The following is a 25,869-nucleotide window of genomic DNA, read 5'->3' as shown; positions in this document are numbered from 1 at the left end:
CCTCTTATGTTCTCCCATCTGAGAGACAGTCTATTAATGGGACCCTCTGCTTTCTATTATGGAGGCAAGATTACATCCATGCAAGATGGACATCATTAATGCTATAACACTATTTTGCTATGTAGAATTTTGTGTTTTACAAATGCTTTGGCAGGTCACAGAACATACCAATTTGATAATTTCTTTTAGTTCTACTAGTATCCTGTTTGTTAGACCTTGTCTTGCTTTCTCCGCAGAGAATCTTACTAGAATTTTCCTTTATGGTGTGCTGCTCCGTTATTTCCATTTTATGCACAATATTTTGACAACTGATTCAGTCATGTTCTAGGCACCCAAGAAGATACTTCGGTACCAGACAACAAAATATTGTGCATAAAATGGATACAACAGCTTGGCTGAATGTCCAGAAGCACACCATTACTCACAGCAAGAAAATTTGGCAGATCGTATAAGAATTTTCCTATTTTGTCTTAAATGGGTAAGTATTTCCAAGTTCTGTAAGGCCCATATTAAGTATGCTTTGATAAAATATAAAGTTATGTAAAGTAACTATTTTTGGCAATTACTTTTTGAACATGGTTATTAGATGCACAGTCAAAGAAATTCACTTGAAAACTTAACTGGAAATCATTACTGCCAACTACAGCCTTTTCAGAAATATGATTACAGATAACATTGGTTCCTGCATGCTAATGAACTGTGAGTGTGTGTGAGGTCACCTCCATGATAAATCAGTTCATTCAGCAGACTAAATTTAAGTTCAGCAAGTAAAAGCATTACAGAATTATTATTCAAAACTTTATCCCACACCCATCCCAAATTAGCATACACTGAACTTGAAAGCAAAGTGAACAAGCTGTACTACATACCATAAAATACATCACAAAATGCAGAAGCTTATTTGTAAATATTGCTAAATATATCAGCCTATGACCATATTTTGGTAATTATAGATATATAACTTAAATAAAATGAAACACCGATAACAGGACCAGCAATGCATGGCAGATATTTATTAAATTTTGTGGTACATTCATTTCCTCATAACAAAAAAATACTTAGGACCACAATGTCTTAAGAGGCATTGTTTATGAAATAACATAATGACGACGTATAAAAATGTGAAATATTGTGATTTGGCTTCAGATTATAAAAATAAACTTGCTTAAATATAAAAAATACAAACTCAAAGTTTAGAAGTAAGTTCAGGTACAACTTTAAAGAGGTCAGCAACTAATCCGTAATCAGCCACTTGGAATATTGGAGCTTCCGGATCCTTATTTATAGCGACGATTGTTTTTGAATCCTTCATACCTGCTAAATGCTGGATGGCACCCGATATACCCACTGCTATGTACAGCTCCTGGAATTAAAAATAGCATTTAGTTTAAACACAAACAAATTGATCAAGAATTAAATAAATGAAAAATATAACTGATTGATTACAAGACTACATGGGGAGACTTAACAGGACGGATTGCTTATTTGTACAACTTAATAATAATTTAGTTATAAAAAAAGGTCATATTGTGCTTTACACAAAGCAATGAGCAGTGGTAGAATGCTGTCATTCTTTGTAACTCCCTGTGTAAACTGCTAAGCATGGGTGGCTATTGGTGATACTCTGTGACAACTGAATTAACTTTAATTGCAGTCAAATTACCGCTTTTTTATTTTATTTTTTATTTATTTTTATCCACAGCTGTAACCTGATGGTAGACCCTATGAGTCAGGAATATATACTCAAACTTGAAGAAGAGCGACAGAAATCACAAATCCCTTGTTCTGTAAATTGAAACAGTCTTGTCAAGTTCTGGCATAAATAATACATGCCATTATGAGATACAGCTGTTCCAAATTGCAGAGAGGGATCAATGTTTTAATGGTTTGCCAGTATAAACAAACATTTAATTCTGCCACATTTTAGTTAATGTTTTCTGTTAGGAAAAAGGGATCAAGACTGATTTACAAATTCAATAAATCAATTAATATACTCACTGGTGCTACAATTTTTCCTGTTTGACCAACTTGTAGATCATTTGGAACAAATCCTGCATCAACAGCAGCTCGAGATGCACCTACTGCTGCATTGAGCTTGTCAGCAAGATCATACAGAAGCTTGAAGTTGTCCCCAGACTTCATACCTCGGCCTAAGAAATGTATTGTTTATGTCTTACACAGCCCATGTAGATAATATGGTAATGGGATCATCATACATAACTAAAAACTAGAGTGAAACCTAACAGAATAAGTTACATCATTAGATGCAAAAATATACATATGCACTTACCGCCACTTACAACCACCTTGGCACTAGTGAGTTCTGGCCTGTCACTCTTGCTTAATTCTTGTCCAACGAACTGTACTAGGTCAGTTTTGTAGTCTCCTGCAGCAGCTTGTTCAGTAGAAGCACTGCCACCCTCCAGAGGTGCTGGTTCAAAATTCGTCCCCCTAATTGTGACGACTTTAACAGGATCCTTTGACTTCAATGTGAGGATCGCATTTCCTTAAAACAAAAAATTACAGTGATAATTAGAGACATGTTTTAAAAAATGGTCAAGTATGTCAAGGTTCATTCAAATCATCAGAATAACACTTGATTAATTCTCAAATAAATACACACAACATTTCCAAAGCACACTCCTGGCTTGAAAATTTTGTGGGGGGTGTTTCTTTTAATTGTGCTGGATTCAACTTCATTCAAATTGTGATAGAATCTGCTTTGAAATACTTTTAGTTTATAGCTAAAATCAAATAGTTCAAATGGCTCTGAGCACTATGGGACTTAACATCTGAGGTCATCGGTCCCCTAGAACTTAGAACTACTTAAACCTAACTAACCTAAGGACATCACACACATCCACACCCGAGGCGGGATTCGAACCCGCGACCGTAGCGGTCACGCAGTTCCAGACTGAAGCGCGTAGAACTGCTCAGCCACACCGGCCGGCTTAGTTTATAGCCTGTCAGATAGTGATATAAAATAGCTTATATTGTTTTCTAAAGTATTACATTACATTTGCAAAGTAGAATCCTTACTGCAATACCCAACATCCGTGCGCGCATATGGAGAGAGTGCAAGCCTGTTCCCGTGTGTGTGTGTGTGTGTGTGTGTGTGTGTGTGTGTGTGTGTGGTCTCTCTCTCTCTCTCTCTCTCTCTCTCTCTCTCTCTCTCTCTGCTTGCGCCCCCACCCCTTCGATACACATGACAATTTGCAGTTATTTCCTGTGTGAACTTGTTTAAAATCAGTAAACAGACATTTTCCAATGCTTGTTAACATAGTGTAAATACAATCTCATGAGCTCACCACCTATTCACTCAACCTTTTGATGATATGTTTTCAGGATTGAGTCTCACAATGAGAAATATAACTGGGATGCTCAACTGTAGTCCAAGCCAGCTTTTTGACTTAATTGTTTAAGCTGTTCGAGTTCTGCCACACAATGACAAAACATTAATTTTGAATGATCTGCTTGCTGGATACCAAAAAACCAAATTTTCTCCAGTCACATCAAGTAATTCTGAGACGCAGCAGACAGTCATCTCAGGCAGAAGGTAGCACAAACAAACACCCTTGCTCACAAATCTAAGTTTGTCTACCAGTGTATTGTGCAGTTACTTCAGCAATATAACAAGTAAGCTTTTTCACTGTACCATAGCTTAAATTGAACAGAAGTTACAAAACCACAACATAACACACAGATACAAAATCATATGTGATCTTACCTGCATAAATTGTCCTTACGAAAGTGTCTGGTGCCTTCACATCAATGATATCTGTAATAGGCGACACATTAAGCTTTGCTGCAATGCGAGGAAGGACAGACTTGCCAAAAGCACTAGCACCAGCTACAATATGTGAAAAGTTGAACTGCTTCTGTGTTGCCAACACAAGTGGAGTCAGAGTTTCTGGGGTGAATCCCAGAAAAGCATCATTTTCTGCAAGGAGAATCTTCGACACCCCTGATGCTTTTGAAAGCTGTGCAGCAACCTGTAAAGAATTAATGTACTGTACACTGGTACACTCTTTGAAATCTTGAAGGTGCCATAGATAAAATACAGGGACCAAAGGGTTAACTACAACTTTTACAGAAACCAGTAAACAGATGTGTGTCTAAGGACATAAACAGGAAGCAGTGGTTGATAAGAGAATGAGAGACAGGACTGTAGCTTATCTCCAGTGTTATTCAATCTGTACACTGAGCAAATAGTAAAGAAAACTAAAAAGAAATTTTGATGAAGTTCAAGGAGAAGAAATAGTCAGTTTAAGGCTTACTGATAACATTTTAATTCTGTCTAGATGGCAAAGTATTTGAAAGATCAGTTGAATGGAATGGATGATGTCCTGAAAAAGAGGTGATAAAATGAGCATCAACAAAAGTAAATTGATGATGACCAACACAGAGTGAAATAAAATGCCAACTGGCAATAGCAAAGAAAAGTGTTTTTGAAAAAGAGAAACCTGTTAATACTAAATATAAATTTCAGTGCTAGGAAATTTTTTCTGAGTATTTGTCTGAAGTGTAGCCTTGTACAGAAAGGAAGATTTATGATACACAGTTCAGGTTCAGACAAGAAGAGAATATAAGATTTTTGGGATATATTGCTACGGAAGAATGCTTAAAATTAGAAGGGAGATTGAATAAGTAATGAAAAGGCAATGAATCAGCATGAGGAAAAAGAGAATATTATGGCACAATCTGGCTAAAAGAAGGGATTGGGTGACAGGACATCAGGAAAGAGTCATTTTGTTATGGAGGGAAGTGTGGGGATAGAAGGGAGGAATGTAAAAATTGTAGAGGGAAATCAAGGCTTGAATACAGTGAGCACATTCAAATGGATGTAAGCTGCAGTAATTATGCAGAGGTGAAGAGAGTTTTACGGTATAGACTAGTGTGGAAAGCTGCAACCCCGACTGAAAAACCAACACCACATTTCTTTAACATTAATCTAAGAAAACGTCGCATCAAACTTTATTTTTTAAGTCTTGTGTTAGCCTTCATATCAATTTCATATTGCACTCTAAGCTTAGTGTCAAAAATAGCACTGAAAGTAAAGTGACAAGAACTACAATAGTTTCATACTATCAAAACAAATTTGTAATTCATCCTCTTTTTTCAATATTTGTCGACAGTTAAATCAGTATCACATCTTTCTGGAGGTATCATGATTAGTACATGTCTTGTGACAACTACCCATAAAATAATACACATTCACAACTTTTCATTTCACTCTAGAAAAGACAGTGGCTCAGTGGTAAAATGTCTGAATACAGATCCAGAGGTCACAGGTTCAACTCGCAGTCGACGTAAGTACTTTTATCTGTCATTTATCAACTCTTTCCCCCACTGGGAACCATTTGTATGAGAAGAATGCCTTGTTGTGCTGGGTTTCGAAACCCACATTAAACTGTAGATCTACTTATAAAGGGGCTGGATATGACGGTTCGGACATCTTAGGAAGGCAGTGGTATATTGTCTCTCAATAGCACAATGCCTAGAAAAGCACTGTGGTGTTCAAACTGACATTCAGGTTGATGGCCACTTTACTTACTTACAGAAAAGAATAATATGTGGACTGCCTGACTGACTACAATGGAATCCAGAATGAATTTTCAGTTTGCCATGGAGTGTACACAGATTTCAATCTTCCTGATAGATTAAAACTGTGTACTGGACTGAGACTGGGACCCCAACCTGAAATCTTTGCCTTTCGTGGGCTAATGCTCTACCATCTGGGATATCCAGGCACGACTCCTTCACAACTTTATTTCAACCAGAACCTCCCACTTTCCAAACTTCACAGAAGTTAAGGCTGTGAGTGTGAGTCGTGAATCATCAGTGGATAGCTAAGACACATTCATCGACAAAAGCCGAAAGTTCTGAGTGAGTCTTGGACCAATGCAGTTTTAATCTGCCGGGCAGTTTATATTAGAATCACATCCCTTCAATTATATTTAATTCACTGTCAGTACCAAAGAGGTTATCTGATAACTGAAGTGTTAAGTGGAATGCCTGTAGCAAAGGAATTAAGATTACAAAGGCAGCAAAAACTGTAAACCACAAGCACGAAGACAGAAAAAAAAGATGCACGTCCTTAGTACAGTTAACAAAATTCCTATTTCACATGGAATCACCTAGTGACCATTACCCTCACATTGCAGATGTTCATATGAATAAGTATGTGTAAGAAAAAAGGTTAAAATAATTTTCCATGTTATTTTGATCAAAACTAGATTTAGGGGACATTTTTAAATGTGGGTCACTTGCACAAACTGGCTTCTAGAGCCACAATAGTCACTACAACTTTCCTATTTGTTAATCAGTTTTGTTCATCTTGGTGTCATTGGAAAGAAAGATAAAAGAATCAACTATAATATAAAATTATTAAAATGATGGAAATATGCATGTAAATAGTTACAAATCTGTAATGAAAGCTATCTTATTTTTTTTTTTTTTTTTTTTTTTTTTTTTTTTTTTTTTTTTGCAAATTTCAAGAACTTTTCCACCAAAATCACAAGTTGCATCATCTTAGTTTTCAACCCTCTGTGTACCAGTGGTTTCTGTCTGAAACCACCCTTTTCAGGTACCAGTGCTTTTTATATGAAACCACTGATGTGGTGGCAAGATAAGACACCAACTGAGGTACTCTATGAATGTAGTGCATTGTAGCAGTCAGTCACAGCATTCAAAGCAACAATCAGCAAGGAGCTTGTGTTGTGTGTTGGTAAGAGATTTTGATGTGTGTGATGTTTAGTGACCATACTGACTAGATCGTTGACAGTGAAAGCATACCCAATATTATTATTGTTGTTGTTGTTGTCTTCAGTCCTGAGACTGGTTTGATGCAGCTCTCCATGCTAATCTATCCTCTGCAAGATCTTTCATCTCCCAGTACCTACTGCAACCTACATCCTTCTGAATCTGCTTAGTATATTCATCTCTTTGTCTCACTCTACGATTTTTACCCCCATGCTGCCCTCCAATGCTAAATTTGTGATCCCTTGATGCCTCAGGACATCTCCTACCAACCGATCCCTTCTTCTAGTCAAGTTGGGCCACAAACTTCTCTTCTCTCCAATCCTATTCAATACCTCGTCAAGTTACATGATCTACCCACCTAATCTTCAACATTCTTCTGTAGCACCACATTTCGAAAGCTTCTATTCTCTTCTTGTCCAAACTATTTATTGTCCATGTTTCACTTCCATACATGGCTACACTCCATACAAATACTTTCAGAAACGACTTCCTCACACTTAAATCTACACTCGATGTTAACAAATTTCTCTTCTTCAGAAACGCTTTCCTTGCCATTGCCAGTCTACATTTTATATCCTCTCTACTTCAACCATCATCAGTTATTTTGCTCCCCAAATAGCAAAACTCCTTTACTACTTTAAGTGTCTCATTTCCTAATCTAATTCCCTCAGCATCACCCGATTTAATTCGACTACATTCCATTATCCTCGTTTTACTTTTGTTGATGTCCATCTTATATCCTCCTTTCAAGACACTGTCCATTCCGTTCAACTGCTCTTCCAAGTCCTTAGCTGTCTCTGACAGAATTACAATGTCATCGGTGAACCTCAAAGTTTTTATTTCTTCTCCATGGATTTTAATACCTACTCCAAATTTTTCTTTTGTTTCCTTCACTGCTTGCTCAATATACAGATTGAATAACATTGGGGAGGGGCTACAACCCTGTCTCACTCCCTTCCCAACCACTGCTTCCCTTTCATGCCCCTCGACTCTTATAACTGCCATTTGGTTTCTGTACAAATTGTAAATAGCCTTCCGTTCCCTGTATTTTACCCCTGCCACCTACAGAATTTGAAAGAGAGTATTCCAGTCAACATTGTCAAAAGCTTTCTCTAAGTCTACAAATGCTAGAAATGTAGTTTTGCCTTTCCTTAATCTTTCCTCTAAGATAAGTTGTAAGGTCAGTATTGCCTCACGTGTTCCAACATTTCTACAGAATCAAAACTGATCTTCCCCCAGGTCGGCTTCTACCAGTTTTTCCATTCATCTGTAAATAATTCGCGTTAGTATTTTGCAGCTGTGACTTATTAAACTGATAGTTTGGTAATTTTCACATCTGTCAACACCTGCTTTCTTTGGGATTGGAATTATTATATTCTTCTTGAAGTCTGAGGGTATTTCGCCTGTCTCGTACATCTTGCTCACCAGATGGTAGAGTTTTGTCAGGACTGGCTCTCCCAAGGCCGTCAGTAGTTCTAATGGAATGTTGTCTACTCCCGGGGCCTTGCTTTGACTCAGGTCTTTCAGTGCTCTGTCAAACTCTTCACGCAGTATCGTATCTCCCATTTAATCTTCATCTACATCCTCTTCCATTTCCATAATATTGTCCTCAATTACATCGCCTTGTATAGACCCTCTATATACTCCTTCCACCTTTCTGCTTTCCCCTCTTTGCTTAGAACTGGGTTTCCATCTGAGCTCTTGATATTCGTACAAGTGGCTCTCTTTTCTCCTACTTGATCCTCTGCTGCCTTCACTACTTCATCCCTAAGAGCTACCCATTCGTCTTCTACTGTATTTCTTTCCCCCATTCCTGTCAATTGTTCCCTTATGCTGTCCCTGAAACTCTGTACAACCTCTGGTTTAGTCAGTTTATCCAGATCCCATCTCCTTAAATTCCCACCTTTTTGCAATTCCTTCAGTTTTAATCTACAGTTCATAACCAATAGATTGTGGTCAGGGTCCACATCTGCCCCTGGAAATGTCCTACAATTTAAAACCTGGGTCCTAAATCTCTGTCTTACCATTATATAATCTATCTGATACCTTTTAGTATCTCCAGGATTCCTCCATGTATGCAACCTTCTTTTATGATTCTTGAACCAAGTGTTAGCTATGATTAAGTTATGCTCTGTGCAAAATTCTACCAGACGGCTTCCTCTTTCATTTCTTAGCCCCAGTCCATATTCACCTACTATGCTTCCTTCTCTCCCTTTTCCTACTCTCGAATTCCAGTCACCCATGACTATTAAATTTTCGTCTCCCTTCACTACCTGAATAATTTCTTTTATCTCATCATACATTTCTTCAATTTCTTCGTCATCTGCAGAGCAAGTTGGCATATAAACTTGTACTACTGTAGTAGGCATGGGCTTCGTGTCTATCTTGGCCACTATAATACATTCACTATGCTGTTTGTAGTAGCTTACCCACACTCCTATTTTCTATTCATTATTAAACCTACTCCTGCATTACCCCTATTTGATTTTGTATTTATAACCCTGTATTCACCTGACCAGAAGTCTTGTTCCTCCTGCCACCAAACTTCACTAATTCCCACTATATCTAACTTTAACCTATCCATTTCCCTTTTTAAATTTTCTAACCTACCTGCCCAATTAAGGGATCTGACATTCCATGCTCCGATCCATAAATGCCAGTTTTCTTTCTCCTGATAACAACGTCCTCCCGAGTAGTCCCCGCACGGAGATCCAAATGGGGGACTATTTTACCTCCGGAATATTTTACCCAAGAGGACGCCATCATCATTTAACCATACAGTAACGCTGCATGCCCTCGGGAAAAAATTATGGCTGTAGTTTCCCTTGCTTTCAGCCGTTTGCAGCACCACAACAGCAAGGCTGTTTTGGTTAGTGTTACAAGGCCAGATCAGTCACTCATCCAGACTGATGCCCCTGCAACCACTGAAAAGGCTGCTGCCCCTCTTCAGGAACCACGTTTGTCTGGCCTCTCAACAGATACCCCTCCGTTGTGGTTGCACCAACGGTACGGCTATCTGTATCATTGAGGCACGCAAGCCTCCCCACCAACGGCAAGGTCCATGGTTCATGGGGGGAGTACCCAACATTATTGTAGTGTAAATTTGAGTTGGTGCTGTTGCTGTTATGAGTGGTTTTGAAGCAGTTTGTACTTTTGATATATATTTGTTACTTTTTGGCCCATGTCTGTTATTCATGGGTATAATTTGTTTCAGGCATAGGAGTTCATAGAAGTTTCAGGATGTCAGGTTGTGTCTACAAAAAATGCAAAACTGCTTTCAGATATATCTCATGAACTGATGGTTGGTAGAAAATTTTATCCCCAAGTGGTTACAAAGTGAAACAACTTTAAACAATTGATTATTTACTTTTTGCCAATTTATTCTTGTATTCATTGCTTGCTGTGAAAATGAAGGTCAATTTTGTGAAAAATTTAAAATTTTATTATGTTCTTGGGGATTAAGGGATTAATTCACATAATGCCTATTACAACACTTTTCAACACAAATCAGAACCCAGTTCTTTTCATTTCTTGCTAGCAGCACTCCCAAACACCACACGCCATGCGCAGAGTGTCACTGGAGGACTGCCTTGATTTTGTGCTTTCGGCATTCTTGCCGGGCTCCCAGGCTCTTTCAGTGCCTCTTCTGACTGCTAAGTTAGTCAGAAGTAAACAGTATTAGTTGGTAACAGAAGTGTGACTGCTGTGAACTGGCAACAGCTTTATGATCGTTCTTACTCTGAGCATGTTACAGGGAGATTTCTGCTATGTCAAATATAAATCTTATTTGTTCCTAAACATAAGCAATACAGATAACATAAAATTGTCATTAACTCTTTTATCCCTTTTCTGCACAATACACACACCCAATTTAGAAATAATTATGGAAAACAAATGTTCTATAGTCCCCCTCATCCAGAAGAAAAGTAGTAGCAGCAGCAGCAAAACGATTTGGTTTAATAGACATGTCAAGTATGAATGAAGCTTATACTGAATCATTGAAGTTGAGAATTAAAGTTAAGAATTTCCTGTTAGAATATTGACAATGTTAGAATAGCCTACTGACAATGTGTGTGTTGTTCTCATCAAAGGCTCTAATTTGGAATATTTGTGATGACATACAAATGATTTTCTGCAATCCTTTTAATAAGCAATGTAAAGAAGATGTTAAGAAATGTTTAAAATTAAATTCTTTACCCATGGCAAGCAAATACAAATGACTGACTTATCTCGGGTACAAAGCTTTGGGCAGCATGTCATAATCCCATCCTATCTCCTACACATACAGCTTGCCAAGGATGGATGAATGTGAAGTTGATGATCCAGAATATACAGCAGACTGGTCTACAGTCTTTGAGAAACTTATGAAAGTTGAGAATTACTTGGAATTTCTTCACCATTAAAAATTAACTAAAGAACGCAAGACAGGCACTCAAAATGCACTCAATCCATGTCTTTTATCTTAGCATTAAAATTCCAGCAAACAGCTTCCGAAGTGCTACCTGTTCCAGTGGAAAATGTGTGAACAACATTGCAGCGCTAAATGATTAACACTAACTTGATGGAGAAAAGAAAAGTCTAAAGATTTTTGTAACACTACAGAGTACATGATAAAGAAGTCTAGGGTATAACAAAAGTAATGTGGTATTTGGTCAAAAAGGAAACTAGAAAGTGGGAAACAGAATAGGTAATGATGTGGAAACACTTGTTCAGACTTTTTACTATTATGACGACGTACACTGAATTTCTGCAAGTAAAAAAATTGTTTACGTGTGTCTTCAGGGACTGGCAAAACAGTATAATAGAGCTAGAATCCTTACAAAATTCTGAAAATGTTATTTTCAAGCAATTGACCAAAACTGATCAACCTTCATGGAATGCAATGAAAATAATCTAACTTTAGTACCTCGTCTTAAGATGAAAAAATTAAATATGAGAAACTTCACACAATGTCATTAAATACTGAAATCTCCAAATTGTGAATTAAAATCAAGCATGGAATTTTACATCAGCTGTAGAACACGCAAATAAAAATCTGTACCGGCACAAATTTTCATTTGCTCTGAAATATTCTACAGCTGACGCAGAACCATAATACAAGTTTTTGAGTTCATTCTCAGTTTAATGCGGCTGTTGATTGTTAAAGCAGTGTCTCAGACACTGCAATGCAGTACTTTATCCTTCTGTTAAGTACTACAAAACACAGGGCTATGTTAAGTCAACATCATTGTCTTGCATAGATTCCCATGCAACTGCACTCACCTGAATACTGGAGCAAGTAACACACATCAAACATGTCATTTACTAAAGTGATGGCAGTTAGGCACAATATAAAAACTTCAACAACCTTGCAAATTTGTGCCATCATAAGCAACATTATGGGATAACAGCATAATGGAATTTTGCCTCTAGTCATAGCAAAAATGCACATAAGAGATGGTGGGACTCAAACATTTAGTCACAAGAACAAGTTTACAGAATCCACATGACAATTTCATTTCATGTCCAAAGATCTGTTTATATTCGTCACGGGAAATACAAAATTTTACATTGTAACAGAGGAGATAAAATTCACAAATATATTACAAAAATAATATGAAACTGGTTCTACCATTACTGGGATCAGATGTAATCATTTCTTCAAACCACTGAATGACAGCAGGTTGCAGATAATGTGTGTATCATCATCATCATCATCATGTTCATACACGTCCATCAAGCAAGGCCTCTTATCTGCCATTATCAAGGAAGAAATGTTTGTTGCAGCCACATATGATAATCAATGGTGGCGTGCAAAAAATTTGGAGATCAGTGAAGAAGAAAAGCAAAGGTAAAATTAATGAGCACAGTTTACTCATGGCCACTTCATGCCAAAGTTTGGTGGCTCCCCTATGATCCTATTTTAATAGTTTTGCACTCTCTTAGTGCAAGCTCAAGTCACAGATATACTTTAGGATCAGACAGTATTTTCCATTGATATCTTGTAGAAGAGGGTGAACACTTTTTAAAATGTTATAGATCTATTTAATATGAATTGAAGATCATTTGTTGACATTAGCTAAGAGAAAAAATAGAGCAAATATAGTTTCATTTATGTTCTTTCTGTTTAAAAACACTAACCGGCACAAACACAATTGTGATTTTTTTATGTTGATAAGTATGATGGCTAATATTACGCGAAACAAAATTAAGATGGTGAAACCTGTGATTTTGGTGACAAAAAAATCCTGAAATTTACAAAAAATCTTTAGAAATGTCTCATTACAGATCTGTATGCACAATTCCAGTATTTTAATAATTTTATATCATAACTGCTTCTTTTATCTTTCCACTGACACAAAGTTGACTCAAATGTACTTGTATGTAAAAAAGTTACAAGGTTACAAACTATTAACACACCTTTCCAGCAACACTAATCTGTGAAAATGTGCATAATTTCAAAATTATGCATCAACAACAGCTTTGATCCAAAATTTGGGAAAAGATATTTTAAACTTTTTTCGTATGTTCCAGTATTTTCATATAACAATTTTTCACAAACATTTGTGACATGAGGGTGAGCCAAAAATGACATTTACAGGATCATGGTACCAAAATGTTCATGTTGCTCAGTTTTAACACTAAACTTTTTCAAGTTCCTGTAAGTTAACGTGATAAAAAGGAAGTAGCTAAATTACCGAAATTTATTCTGATGTAACTTATGATAGTGGCAGTGATTACTTATGTACTTTTATTCAAAATTAAATTTATCCAAGTTACAACTTTAACTGCTTCTCAATGAAATGAAACGAGTGTATGGCATTGTTGGCTGGGAGGCCCCATTTGGGGAGTTTGACTGCCAACTGCCAGTCTTATTTCAGTCGACGCCACAGTGGGCAACTTGGCGCCAGTGATGAGGGTGAAAGGATGATGAGGACAACACAACACGCAGTCCCCGAGGGGAGAAAATCTCCAACCCGGCCAGGAATCTAATCCGGGCACACTTTCGTGGCAGGCGAGCATGTTACCACCCAGCTAAACAGCCGGAAACTGCTTCTAAATAAAAGTAGATGTCACAGTCTGTTGACAAATTATTGACTCTGCAAAACTTACACAACATGAGCAACACAAACAAAGTATACACCTATGTAACCAAGTTATGTTATTCATTTGCATAAAAATCTATTTCATATACTAACCGGGGCACATTTTGTTCCAGCTACAAGAACTGAAATATCTCCACCAATCTTTTTTGCTGCACTTATGGCATTCTGTGTTATTGGTATCAACTTTTCATTGTTGTGCTCGGCTAGCACCAAAGTGCTCTGTAGCCTCTTCAGATGATTAGAAAGCTGCAAGCAAGGAAAGGAAGAACAAATTGCAGTATAACACACTTACTATAGAAATATACATGTGCTTGCTGTCCACACTTCTGAAGCAGACAACTTACAGTATTAAAAATTATTATAAAGACACAAAAAAAGAAGCATTAAATTTCAGCATTAGTCTACCCACATTGCGTTCCTTTAAAAAGGCAATTCATTTGGTATAATATAGATTTAATTAAAGTAACATTATCAAGTAAATTTTAACATGAAATACTATATAATATGGGGCATACCCTTTAATGAAAGTTTTAAATATTACATTATGTTACAAATTGTTAACTTTCAATTCTGTCAGGATGCAATATATTGTGTCATTTTACAGTTTTCCTGTACAAATTGGGGTAAAAGAGCGCTTACCAGTGTTCATGGATTTTCCATTGTGTGCTGGTAACAGTTCGCATTAAGAATGGTTGGGAAATGAACGTGGCAAATTATGAGCTGGATATGAGCAGCCAATCTCATTGCTCAGTCATCATTTCCTAAGCTTTGTAAATAATTTTTTTAAAGGTAAGCTAATAAGTTGTACTCTAAAGACCATATTAGAAATTTTGATATATTCACAAAAAAACACTGAAATATTTGTGACGACCAGGATTATACAGCTTAGTGATTCTCAGTGGCTATATTATGCTATCACCCAAATGGCTATGGCCAAGGTTAATTAACTGCAAGCAGCAGCATGCAACGGGAAAGCTGCAGACACTAAGTGCACTTTAACCCAAAACAGAACATACAACCAAATACAGGGTTCTGATCATAAAGAAATAAGTTGTCCTTTCGTATTTTAATTATTCTCTTTTAGTAATGTTCAACTAGTAATTGAAAATCTTGTGCATCCCGTAATTTGAAGACCGAGGACACAAATGTTGTAAACAGGGTGATTACACGTTATGTCCTGTGTGTGTGTGTGTGTGTGTGTGTGTGTGTGTGAGTGCGCACGCGCAGCAGTCGTAGCCTTTTAGTTACATACTATTGGTAACACAATCAGTTCTTACTGACTGATGTGTTCCCAGGGTAACAAATACACAAAATATGAACACTGTTTACAACTAACAGAAAGAGACAATAGTAACAGTAAGCAGGCCCATTGTGAAGACTTGTTTAAAAAGCAAACTTCGATTCCTCGACAATAAGGGCAGCAGTAGAGATCCGCAAAATTAAGGCTCATTACCCTAAACATCCATCTGTTACAAAGCATTAGAACATTTTAAGAGCTAATGTATAAAAAGGTCTCTGTAACAGAACAAATTACACCATCATGGATTCCAAAGGCAATAGTCATGCAAAACTGAACTCACACTTCTCAGAAGGCATCCTGCACACCACGAATCAGAGCAAGTAGACTTTCACGAGGCATTTGATTAACACACCAATGCTTATTAGTGACAGTAAGGTCATATCACGTGTCAAATGAAATGTGTAACAATTTATCATTTCAAGTTAAGATGGATACAGCATACGATCTTCGATGGTTAGCCATCTTAACACACATAGAACTAATTTCAATGTTTCCCAGAAAAGTGTGTTAGACCCTTTTACTTCTACTTCTACAGCAATACATTGCAAACCACTGAAATACAAGGCAGTGGGTACTTTTGAATGTGCCAGTTATTAGGGCTTCTTCACATTTGATTTACATACATAGCACAGTAAGAACAACTATTTAAATGCCTCTGTGCATGCTGTAATTAATCTGATTTTGTGCACAGAATCCCTATGGAAATGACAAGAAGAGGATTACAGTATCCATCATGTTTCTGTTTAAGTTGCGTATTATTGATCTTGCAGACTTTATATAGTAAAATCTGCACCTATCCTCACTGCAAATGGTTCCCCCTTCATCCTACGCTATCGTCTTAGTGACCTAACCATCCTTTAGACCATCCCCAAGCTATCCCTCTCTCCTCCCCAAGCAAGGAACTGTTACTGTCAGGAAATTGGATGTGTATCACTTTCGGACTTCAGGGATACTAATCACTTGTGATGTTGGGCACCCAAAACAACAGTCAAGTGGAAGTGGCGCACTGTATGTAACATATGATATTAATAAAAATAATGTATTATACAGAAAATGTGGAAATTTATCTTACCTCTTTGGAATGTCAATACAGTTTAATGAATATGGAGTTTGATAACTGTTGCTATGCTCTGTTAATACAAGTAAATGCAGCTGTCTGAGTCAATACCAGACACTTAGTTAAAAAGTCATATTCATAACGGAGACCTACATCTCTTCATTCGTATATTTGCACATTGTACAGTAGACCTACACAGTCTGGTATCTATTACTTTTCGGTCTGCTGCTATAATAGATGACTGGAAATGTGAAGAACTCGGAAGACTAGTGTTTAATATGCCATTCATGACCAAAAATGACATGTGTGGAGTAGGTAGGCAGACATGGCCCACCACTGTCCTACAATTACGGGAAGTGATTTGGTGACACTTATTCCAGGTGGCTATGAGGAGGATTTTAATCCCATATTTCCCGAAAACGAGTCCTGTGTCTTAACACCACCCACCACTACAGTGGGTGTTAAATTTGTTTAAGTAAATAATTTAAAATGTGCCGTACTACAGTTGTTTGGGAACATACAAGTAACAGCATTTCGTATTCCTTACGGAAATACCGATTCGGCAAATTTTTCTACTAGTGAAATCGCAATTTCAGGATTAATGTCTGTGGCGATGTAAATAAATTTAGGATTATATAATGGCACACCAGCGTAGCGTATGGAATCGTTTTAACAGAAGTACCTCGTGATATTTGGCTGCGCTTTTACTTGACAAAATGGGAGTGACCGTTTGATAAACGGTACACTCAGATAGCCACAAAGATGCGGGAGGCGCAAAATTGTTGAGAGCAGGAACGAAGAGGGGTGTTGAACAATGTGGAAGGGCTGTAGTAACTATATCACCAGGTAAACACAGCTGTTAAACGGCAGACAAGCCTTTTCAATATATGGTCGGGCATCGTATTAAATGTATGAAAGTATACTAAAACGGAAGCTACCTGCAATGCTAGTCCCCTGCTGTTAGATGCGAACATTTTACTCCGAACTTAGACTCCACATCACACACACAGACTTCGACCCCAGATTTTCGCCTGGTCCATAGATGGAGTCAAAGGGCAATTGCTCCACTAGTAGCTAAACACGAGGCAACTTAACGAAATCAAATCGTCAAGTATTTATTACGATCTTTCCGAAATGAAAATACCTATCAATGGTCAAGTGACAAACAAACTGAATAATTTTCACTTTGGTTGTTTACAACGTTATCCCTAGAAAACTTGAAGCTTTTCGGTTACGTAAATAACGGTTGGTAATGCCGGAGACACCTGTTATGTGAGATAGTTGAGCGAGTTGTCAGACGACCCGCATTGGTAAAAAAAAGAGTATGTCAGTGGCTTTTCGTTAGGTAACAAGTTGACCACGGATCTTTCTGTGTCTGTGCCCAATTTTGTTCTCGTCACATAGATCAATGGCGGGCAATCCAGTAGCGTACCTCACTCGTAGGGAAATATTCAGCGCTTGTCACAGATTACACAGGTAAAACTCTCCGCAGCGAGCGCGCTGTTTAAAGTGTTCGCTTTAAATTCTCTGCTTATCATTCCTACTGAAATTTGATTTTTTTTTTTTTTTTTTTTACAGTCCACAGCTTACAGATGAAGAAAACCGTGTAACATACGGGAAATGCAACAACTTTCACGGGCATGGCCACAATTATGTCGGTAAGTATAGGGTAAAGCACAAGAAAACACATACTGCAGTGTATGGAAATGACCACCTGCACAAACTCCAAGTCTCCCAGATTGTTGAATGTTAAGTTGCTCTAGCGACTGAACAAAGTAAATGGGTTTTCTAAGCACTCCATCCATCAGTATGTGAACTAGTGAGGTAACCGGGAAGGAAGAGGGGACTTGCACACTGGATGTGATTGAAAACTAGTGCCTTTACCAACGTACACAAACAAACAAAAAACTTCAATTGCCATTTAGTCCCTACAGAAACTTGAGTAATTATTTTGTCATTGGCCCTATGCTCTTATTGCTACATGTAAGGGACCAAACTTATTCAAAACTATGGGAGGAATTACATCTTTTTTCATGTGACAGAAGTGGCTGTGGAATGGAAGACGGCACACTCCTACGCAGAGAGCTATGTTACATTGCACAGACACTGCTGTCAAGAATCAGTTTATCAACATTGTGTTTGTCAAGAAAGAATGACCACATATAAAGTGACTCAATTCATTTCTAAAATTTTCCCAATTTGTTTGTACTCAGGTCACTTAATATGATAGACACATTTAATCCTCTCTCTCTCTCTCTCTCTCAATTCTTCATGTAAAGTCATTGCTGCATCTTCATCTACACACTGCCAAATCACTGTGAGGTGCATTTCTTCTTGTTCCACTCACTCACGGAGTGTGGGGAGAATGGTTGTCTCTATGCATGCAGTAATTATTCTAATCTCATCTTCACAGTCCCTATGTGAGTGACACGTAGGGGGTTGTAGTATGTTCCTAGGGTAATCATTCATGGCCAGTTCTTGAAGCTTTGTTAATAGACTTTCTCGGGATAGTTTATGTCTGTCTTCAAGAGTCTTCCAGTTCAGTTCCTTCAGTATCTCTGTGACACTCTCCCATGGATTAAACAAACCTGTGACCATTTGTGCTGCTCTTCTCTGTATACATTCCATATTTCCTGTCAAGTTTATTTGGTACAGGTCCCACACACTTAAGCGCATTCTAGAACAGATTGCATGAGTGATTTGTAAGCATTTTCTTTTGTAGACTGATTGCACTTCCCCAGTATTCTACCAATAAACCAATGTCTACCACCTGCGTTACCCATGACTTAACCTCTGTGATAATTCCATTTCATATACCTACAAAGTGTTATACTTAGGTATTTGTATTAGTTGGTTGATTTCAACAGTAACTCATCGATATTGTAGTCTTAGGTTACTATGGTTTTTTTTTTTTTTTTTTTCATTTTGTGAAGTGCAATATTTTACATTTCTGAATATGTAGAGCAAGTTCCCAATTTCTGAACCACACTGAAATCTTATCAAGATGTGACTGATTATTTATGCAGCTTCTCTCAGACAGTACTTCATTACAATTAATGCCATGTCCGTCCCTGGTAGCTGAGTGGTCAGCGCAACGGAATGTCACACATAATGGCCCGGGTTCGATTCCCGGCTGGGTCAGAGGTTTTCTCTGCTCAGGGACTGGGTGTTGTGTTGTCCTTATCATCATCATTTCATCCCCATCGACACGCAAGTTCCCGAAGTGGTGTCAACTCGAAAGACTTGCACCGGGCAAATGGTCTACCCGAAGGGAGGCCCTAGCCACGTGGCATTTCCATTTCCATTAATGCCATCATCTGCAGAAAGCCGGATTTTACTATTAATATTGTCTGTAAGGACATTAATATACAACATGAACAGCAAGGGTCCCAACACACTTCCTTGCGGCATGCCCAATGTTACATCTACGTCTGACAATGACTCTCCAACCAAGCTAACATGTTGCATCCTCCCTGTCAAAAATTCTTAATCCAGTCACAAATTTCACATGGTACCCCATATGATTGTACTTCTGTCAATAAGCTGTGTAGTACCGAGTCAAATGCTTTATGGAAATCAAGAAATACAGCAGCTACCTGATTGCCTTGATCCAAAACTTTCAGTAAGACAAGTGAGAAAAGTGCAAGTTGGGTTTCACATGATCAGTGTTTTGGAAAACCATGCTGGCTGGCATTGAGGAGGTCAATCTGTTCAAGATACCTCATTATGTGTGAGCACAGAATATATTCTGAGTCTACAAAAAATTAATGTCAGGGATACTGGACGGTAGTTATGTGCATCGCTTCTACTAACCTTCTTGTAGATGGGTGTGGCCTGTGGCTTTTTCCGAAAACTGAGCATCAGTTTTGTTCGAGGGACCTACCTAATAGTTAGGAGATGAACTAACACAGCTTCAAGTTCAGTATAGAATCTGACAGGAATTCCTTTGGGCCCTGGAGTTTTTTTCAGTTTTAACAATTTCAGCTATTTCTCAACACCACTCACACTAATAGTTATTTCATTAATCTTTTCAGTGGTGCAAGTATTAAACTGGGCCAATTCTCCCAGGTTTTCCTTTGTAAAGGAACATTTGAAAACAGAGTTAAGTATTTCAGCTTTTGCTTTACTATCCTTAATTTTGGTTCCTGTTTCCTTCACTAGGTACTGACACCTGGTGCCACTAACAATCTTTACATACAACCAGAATTTCTTTGAGTTCTGTGAAAGGTCACTTGACAATATTCTGCTGCAGTAGTTATTGAAGGCATCACACACTGTTCACTTGACAGCCAGACATGTTCATTCAGCATCTCTCTATTTATAGCCCAACACTTTGCTTCACACCTATTATGCAGTAATCCCTGTTTCTTTAGAAGTTTCTTTACAGTGACTGTATACCAGGGAGGTTATCTCCCATTATGAACTGTTCTATTGGGTACATATCTATTCAGTGTATGGTCAACTATTCTTTTAAACTTGAGACGGAGTTCATCTACATGCTCCTGCCCCACGCTGAGAGTTTCAAGTTCCTAATTGAGATACGACACTACTGATTTTTTTAATCTAGTTTACTGAAAATATATATATCCTTGTTTTAGTTTCCTGTTGCTGACCTTTCATCCAGAACCTGAATTTTATCTTAATGATGATCCACTCACTGTAGTGGAGATGTATCGTTTCTTAAGACTGGTTTTCGACGCCCAATTGACTTGGCTACCTCACCTTCATCAGCTTAAGCAGGAGTGCTGGCAGCGCCTCAATGCTCTCCGCTGCCTGAGCAACACCAACTGGAATGCAGATAGTTCTAAGCTGCTGCAGCTGTACAGAGCCCTTGTACAATCCCACCTTGGCTATGGGAGTCTGGTTTATGGTTCGGCGGTGCCCTCAGCGTTGCATTTCGTCGACCCAGTGCACCACTGTGGCGTTCGTTCAGCAACGGGAGCTTTTAGAACGAGTCCGGTGACCAGTGTCCTGGTGGAGGCCAGAGACCCTCCATTGCGAATCCGACACACACAACTGCTCGCCAGTTATGTTGCACACATTTGTAGTTCTCCTGAGCATCTAAATCACCGTCTTCTTTTCCCACCCGCAACAGTTCATTTCCTGCACTGGTGGCCCAGATCAGGGCCCACGGTTGCGGTTCGCGTGCGATCCCTTCTCTCTGAACTGGAGTCCTTCCCTTTACCACCTCTACTTGAGGTCCATTCACGTACACCTCCATGATGTACACCTCCACCAAAGCTTTGTCTGGACCTTTTGCATAGCCCTAAGGACTCCGTGAACCCCACCGCTCTCCGCTGTCACTTCCTCTCGATTCTTGACGTGTTCTGGGGCTCTGAAATTGTTTACACTAACGGCTTGATGGCCGATGGTAATGTTGGCTTCGCCTATGTCCACAGAGGCTATATTGAACAGCATTCCTTGCCCGCTGGCTGCAGTGTATTCACTGTAGAGCTTGTGGCCATATCTCGTGCACTTCAGTACATCAGTTTCTGTTCTGGTGAGTCATTCCTTCTCTGTTCTGACTCCCTGAGCAGCTTAGAAGCTACAACCAGTGCTACCTTCACCACCCTTTCGTAGCGAACATCCAGGAGACCATCTCTGCCTGGAAAGGTCCAGTTGTTCAGTGGTGTTTGTGTGAATCCCAGGACACGTCGGCATCGCAGGCAATGAACTTGCTGACAGGCTGGCCAAACAGGCTATGCATAAACAGCTCCTGGAGATGGGTATCTCTGAAACTGACCTGTTTTCTGTCTTATGCTGCTAGGTTTTTTGGTTTTGGAAGACGGAGTGGCATAACAGTATGCACAACAAACTGTGTGTCATTAAGGAGACTGCGAATGTGTGGAAGTCTTCCATGTGGGCTTCTCCCAGGGAATCAGTTGTCCTTTGTCAACTCCGCTCACACATGGTTACCTCCTCCATCGTGAGGACCCACCTAGGTGTCGCTGTGGCTCCCAAATGACAGTTGTCTACCTCTTGCTGGACTGCCCACATTTAGCTTCTTTGCAGCAGACTTTTAACTTTCCCAGCACCCTACCTTCAATGTTGGGCGACAGTGCCTCAACAGCAGCTTTAGTTTTACGTTCTGTTCATGAGGTAGGGTTTTATCATTTGATCTGAGTTTCAGTGTGTGTCCTTTGTCCCTCTGTGTCCTCCACCCTAGGGCTTTTAGGATGGAGGTTTTAATGTGTTGCAGAGTGGCTGGCTTCTCCTTTTTTATTCTTATGGTCAGCCAGCCATGGTAATCTGCTTTCTTGTTTTTTATCTCCTCTCCCTGTTTCTAGCGTCTCGGTAGTTTACTTGTCCTGTTTTGTCCATTGTTGTGTTTCTTATCCTTCTGTCATTCTTCTGGTTCTTCTTTTCTCCTGTTATTGTGCCTTACGTTTTCTTCTTTCCCTTGGGTAATTGTTCTACTGAGAACAAGAGACCAATGACCTCACAGTTTGGTCCCTTTCCTCCCCCTCCCCCCTCCCCTTTTTAAACCAACCAACCAACCTTTGAACAAAGGGCTTCCAGTCATTGAATATTTTGAAATGCCTTAGCGGAAAGACATGGAGAGCTGCCAGATGCTGCCTCCTGCAGTTTTATAGGGCATTTGTTCGATCACGTTTAGATTATGGAAACATGGTCTACAGATCAGCCTGTCCTTCCTACCTCAAGGTGTTAGATGCTGTCAACCATGAAGGCATTCGGATATCGACTGGAGCCTTTCGGACCAGCCTAGTTCAGAATCTGTGTGCAGAGGCTGGTGAACCACACTCTGGATTCGTCAGCGTGTCCTTTTGGCTTGACAGGTGTTGAAAATCTCAGTCTTGCCTCAGTCATTGACACCTTTGAACGGTTGTTCAGGAATCGGCCCCATGTGACCAAGTCATTTGGAATACGTGCTACAGACTGTCTCACAGATCTGGATCTATCAGGCATCAAAATACACAGCCAGGGATGGACCACATTGCCATCTTGGTGTCTTCAGAGGCCCAAAGTGATGTTAAGCTTGACAAAGTACAAGACAACTTGTCCTCCGGATTATGTTTTTACAACTTGGTTTCATCCATTTTAAGTATGTACCACATTTTTATTATTGTTTATATAGATGGATCTCAGCAAGAGAATGTTCTCAGTTGTTCTGCTGTTTTCCCTGATAGTGTTTTTAAAGTGCATCTTCTGGAATAATTTACAAATTGTGATGCAGAATTGTATGGCATTCTGATAGCACTGGGGAGGATTCACCAACATCACTGTAGAAGATTTCTTGTCTGTTCAGACTCATTTAGTGGACTGCAAGCACTTCATCAAACGTATCCAGTAGAGCAGCTGATTCAGCTCATCCATGACTCCTTACAGTGGCTCCAACACCGTGGCAAGAAGGTGATCTTTTGCTGGGTACCTGGTCACAGGGCAACAGCATGGCTGACAAAGCCACCAAGGAAGGACCGTCCATCAATGACCCATCCCGCTGCACGCCATCATCTCATTTTCTGACAGACGGGTCATGCATCAGTGGGAGACAGAATGGTTGCTGGTGATAGAAAACAAACTGCAGTCGCTCAAATTGGCCACAAAGGTATGGCGGACTTCATGTCAGCCTTACCACTGGAAGGAAGTTCTGCTTACCAGACTGCACATCAGACAAGCCCTTTAACACATGGCTTTCTCCTCCGGCGAGAGGATCCACCACTCTGTAAAGTTTGTGGCGTGCCACGTTCAGGTCAGCGTATTGTGGCAATGTGTGTGCTACATACTGATATGAGGGCAACCCTCAGTCTCGATGGAGACCTGACCACCATCCTCGCAGATACTAATTCCAGTGTTACAAGAGCGGTGAAAGTTTTGAACTGTCAGGGCTCATCCCTAAATTGTTGAGGAAGGGAGGCAGACTTTAATAAGTTATAAACTGCTCCACATGTGGGGACAGCTTTTGTCCACACCCATGAGATCAGGATGCCGACTTTTCGTCACAGCGCTGATGACCATGATGTCGAGCATCCCTCACCTCAAATTATCATCATCTTATTTATCATAGCTAAATAAGGGCCTTCAGGCACTCTTGGTTTAAGGGGTACATCATTGATATCTATTGTAATAATAGTTGCAAAAAGCTATAATTGGACCAGAATCTTGGAAACAAAATAAAATGAGACAGCGAAGAGAAAAAGGTGTCAATTTGAGCAGTTGCTCAGTTGGTGTTTGGAGGCTTGGTGAGAACCAAAGTCTGTGCAGCTGCTGTTTCAAAGGTTGAGCAATTTAGTGAAAGCAGAGCCATGTCCAATTTTTGCTATTATGGCACACGTCGTTTGGCTGTTGGGTGCTTGTAAGAACTTTACATAATCCTGGGATAGGAAGAGTGGGGCCTCAAAGTAAATTATTTGGAATATAAAGGTAAAGTATATCATGCATATTGTAGATGTCTTTAGTATATGAGAATAGGTATGTGAGGAAACAATGGAGCAAGCATACTTTGTGGTAATACTATCTTCCACTTATATATAATCAAGAGATACCTATGTAAGGAGGAGCAATGTGATGTTAGAAAGGTAAGTAGGGAGTGAATCCCACCAAAATGAAAGGAATTGTCAAGGTGGTAGGAATATTACAATTTATATCTTATTTTGGAGAGTCACAGCTGTTGTAAACCATGAACTTTTTCTGTTTCTTGTCTTTTAACTCGGATTCTTGTGTTTCTGCAGGATAAGAAGCAGTGACAATACATTGCTTAAAATATGCTTCTCACTGCAGGTAAAATTTCCATCCAATATCATCCCAAGATCTCTTACGGAGGGACCAATAAGGACTTGGTATTATCCAGAATATTACAAGGATGGGATTTGCACAGTGGTCTTGTCAGCATGTAGCACAGTGGGAGGATTTCCTTTGTTTTAGGAAGTTTCAGGATGGTAAGATAGTTTTTGAGATTCCATCACAAATTGATCTGGGTATACTGCGTTATATGTTCTACTTTTACTCAAACTGGCACCTCCAGGGAGCTATCCACAGGGCACAGTCATGGGCTCTAGCCCACAGCTTCCAGTTTTCAGCTGCAAAGTTGTGTGTCATGCACTTCTGTCGGTGTCATACCATTCATCCGGAACCCGCACTTTACCTTAATGATGATCCACTCACTGTAGTGGAGACATATCAATTCCTAGGACTAGTTTTTGACGCTTGATTGACTTTTGGCTCCCTCATCTTCGTCAACTTATGCAGAAGTGCTGACAGCACCTCGATGCCCTTCGTTGCCTGAGCAACATCAATTGGGGTGCAGATCGCTCTACACTGCTGCAGTTCTACAGATCCCTTGTCCAATCCTGAATTGACTATGGGGGTGTGGTTTATGGTGCGGCAGTGCCTTCAGCATTGCATTTACTCGACCCTGTGCACCACTTTGGGGTTCAATCAGTGACAGGAGCTTTTAGGATGAGTCCGGTGACCAGCGTACTGGTGGAGGCTGGTGTCCCTCCATTGCAGATCGGACATGCGCAACTGCTCACCAGTTTCACAGCACACATTCATAGTTCCCCTGAGCATCTGAATTACCGTCTCCTTTTCCCACTCGCAGCAGTCCATCTCCCACATTGGCGGCCCAGATCGGGGTTGACAATTGTGGTTTACCTGTGGTCCCTTCTCTCTGAGCTGGAGTCCTTCCCTTTACCACCTCTACTTGC

General features: G+C 39.4%; 2 protein-coding genes across 2 annotated transcripts in view; one reads left to right on the top strand and one right to left on the bottom strand.

Moving 5' to 3' along the window:
* Positions 1-983: 983 nt before the first annotated feature.
* LOC124615966 (electron transfer flavoprotein subunit alpha, mitochondrial) lies at positions 984-17,298 on the bottom strand. The gene is made up of 6 exons (XM_047144166.1): positions 17,143-17,298; positions 13,941-14,093; positions 3,728-3,992; positions 2,291-2,506; positions 1,999-2,150; positions 984-1,363 (listed from the first exon to the last, which is right to left on the bottom strand). Exons 1-6 carry the CDS (start codon positions 17,176-17,178, stop codon positions 1,187-1,189), a joined length of 999 nt encoding a protein of 332 aa, XP_047000122.1. The 5' UTR covers positions 17,179-17,298; the 3' UTR covers positions 984-1,186.
* A 177-nt stretch (positions 17,299-17,475) lies between these two features.
* The window catches only part of LOC124615967 (6-pyruvoyl tetrahydrobiopterin synthase), a 30,450-nt gene continuing 22,056 nt past the window's right edge, over positions 17,476-25,869 (top strand). Inside the window, exons 1-2 of the mRNA XM_047144167.1 lie at positions 17,476-17,680; positions 17,783-17,862. Of these exons, the coding sequence (XP_047000123.1) occupies positions 17,613-17,680; positions 17,783-17,862 (148 nt within the window). The 5' untranslated portion in view covers positions 17,476-17,612. The remainder of the gene's footprint in view (positions 17,681-17,782; positions 17,863-25,869) is intronic.

The sequence above is a fragment of the Schistocerca americana genome, chromosome 5, assembly GCF_021461395.2.
Source record: "Schistocerca americana isolate TAMUIC-IGC-003095 chromosome 5, iqSchAmer2.1, whole genome shotgun sequence".
Lineage (NCBI taxonomy): Eukaryota > Metazoa > Arthropoda > Insecta > Orthoptera > Acrididae > Schistocerca > Schistocerca americana.
Note: the sequence above shows the minus strand (reverse complement) of the source record. Positions and strands in the feature narration are given on the sequence as shown.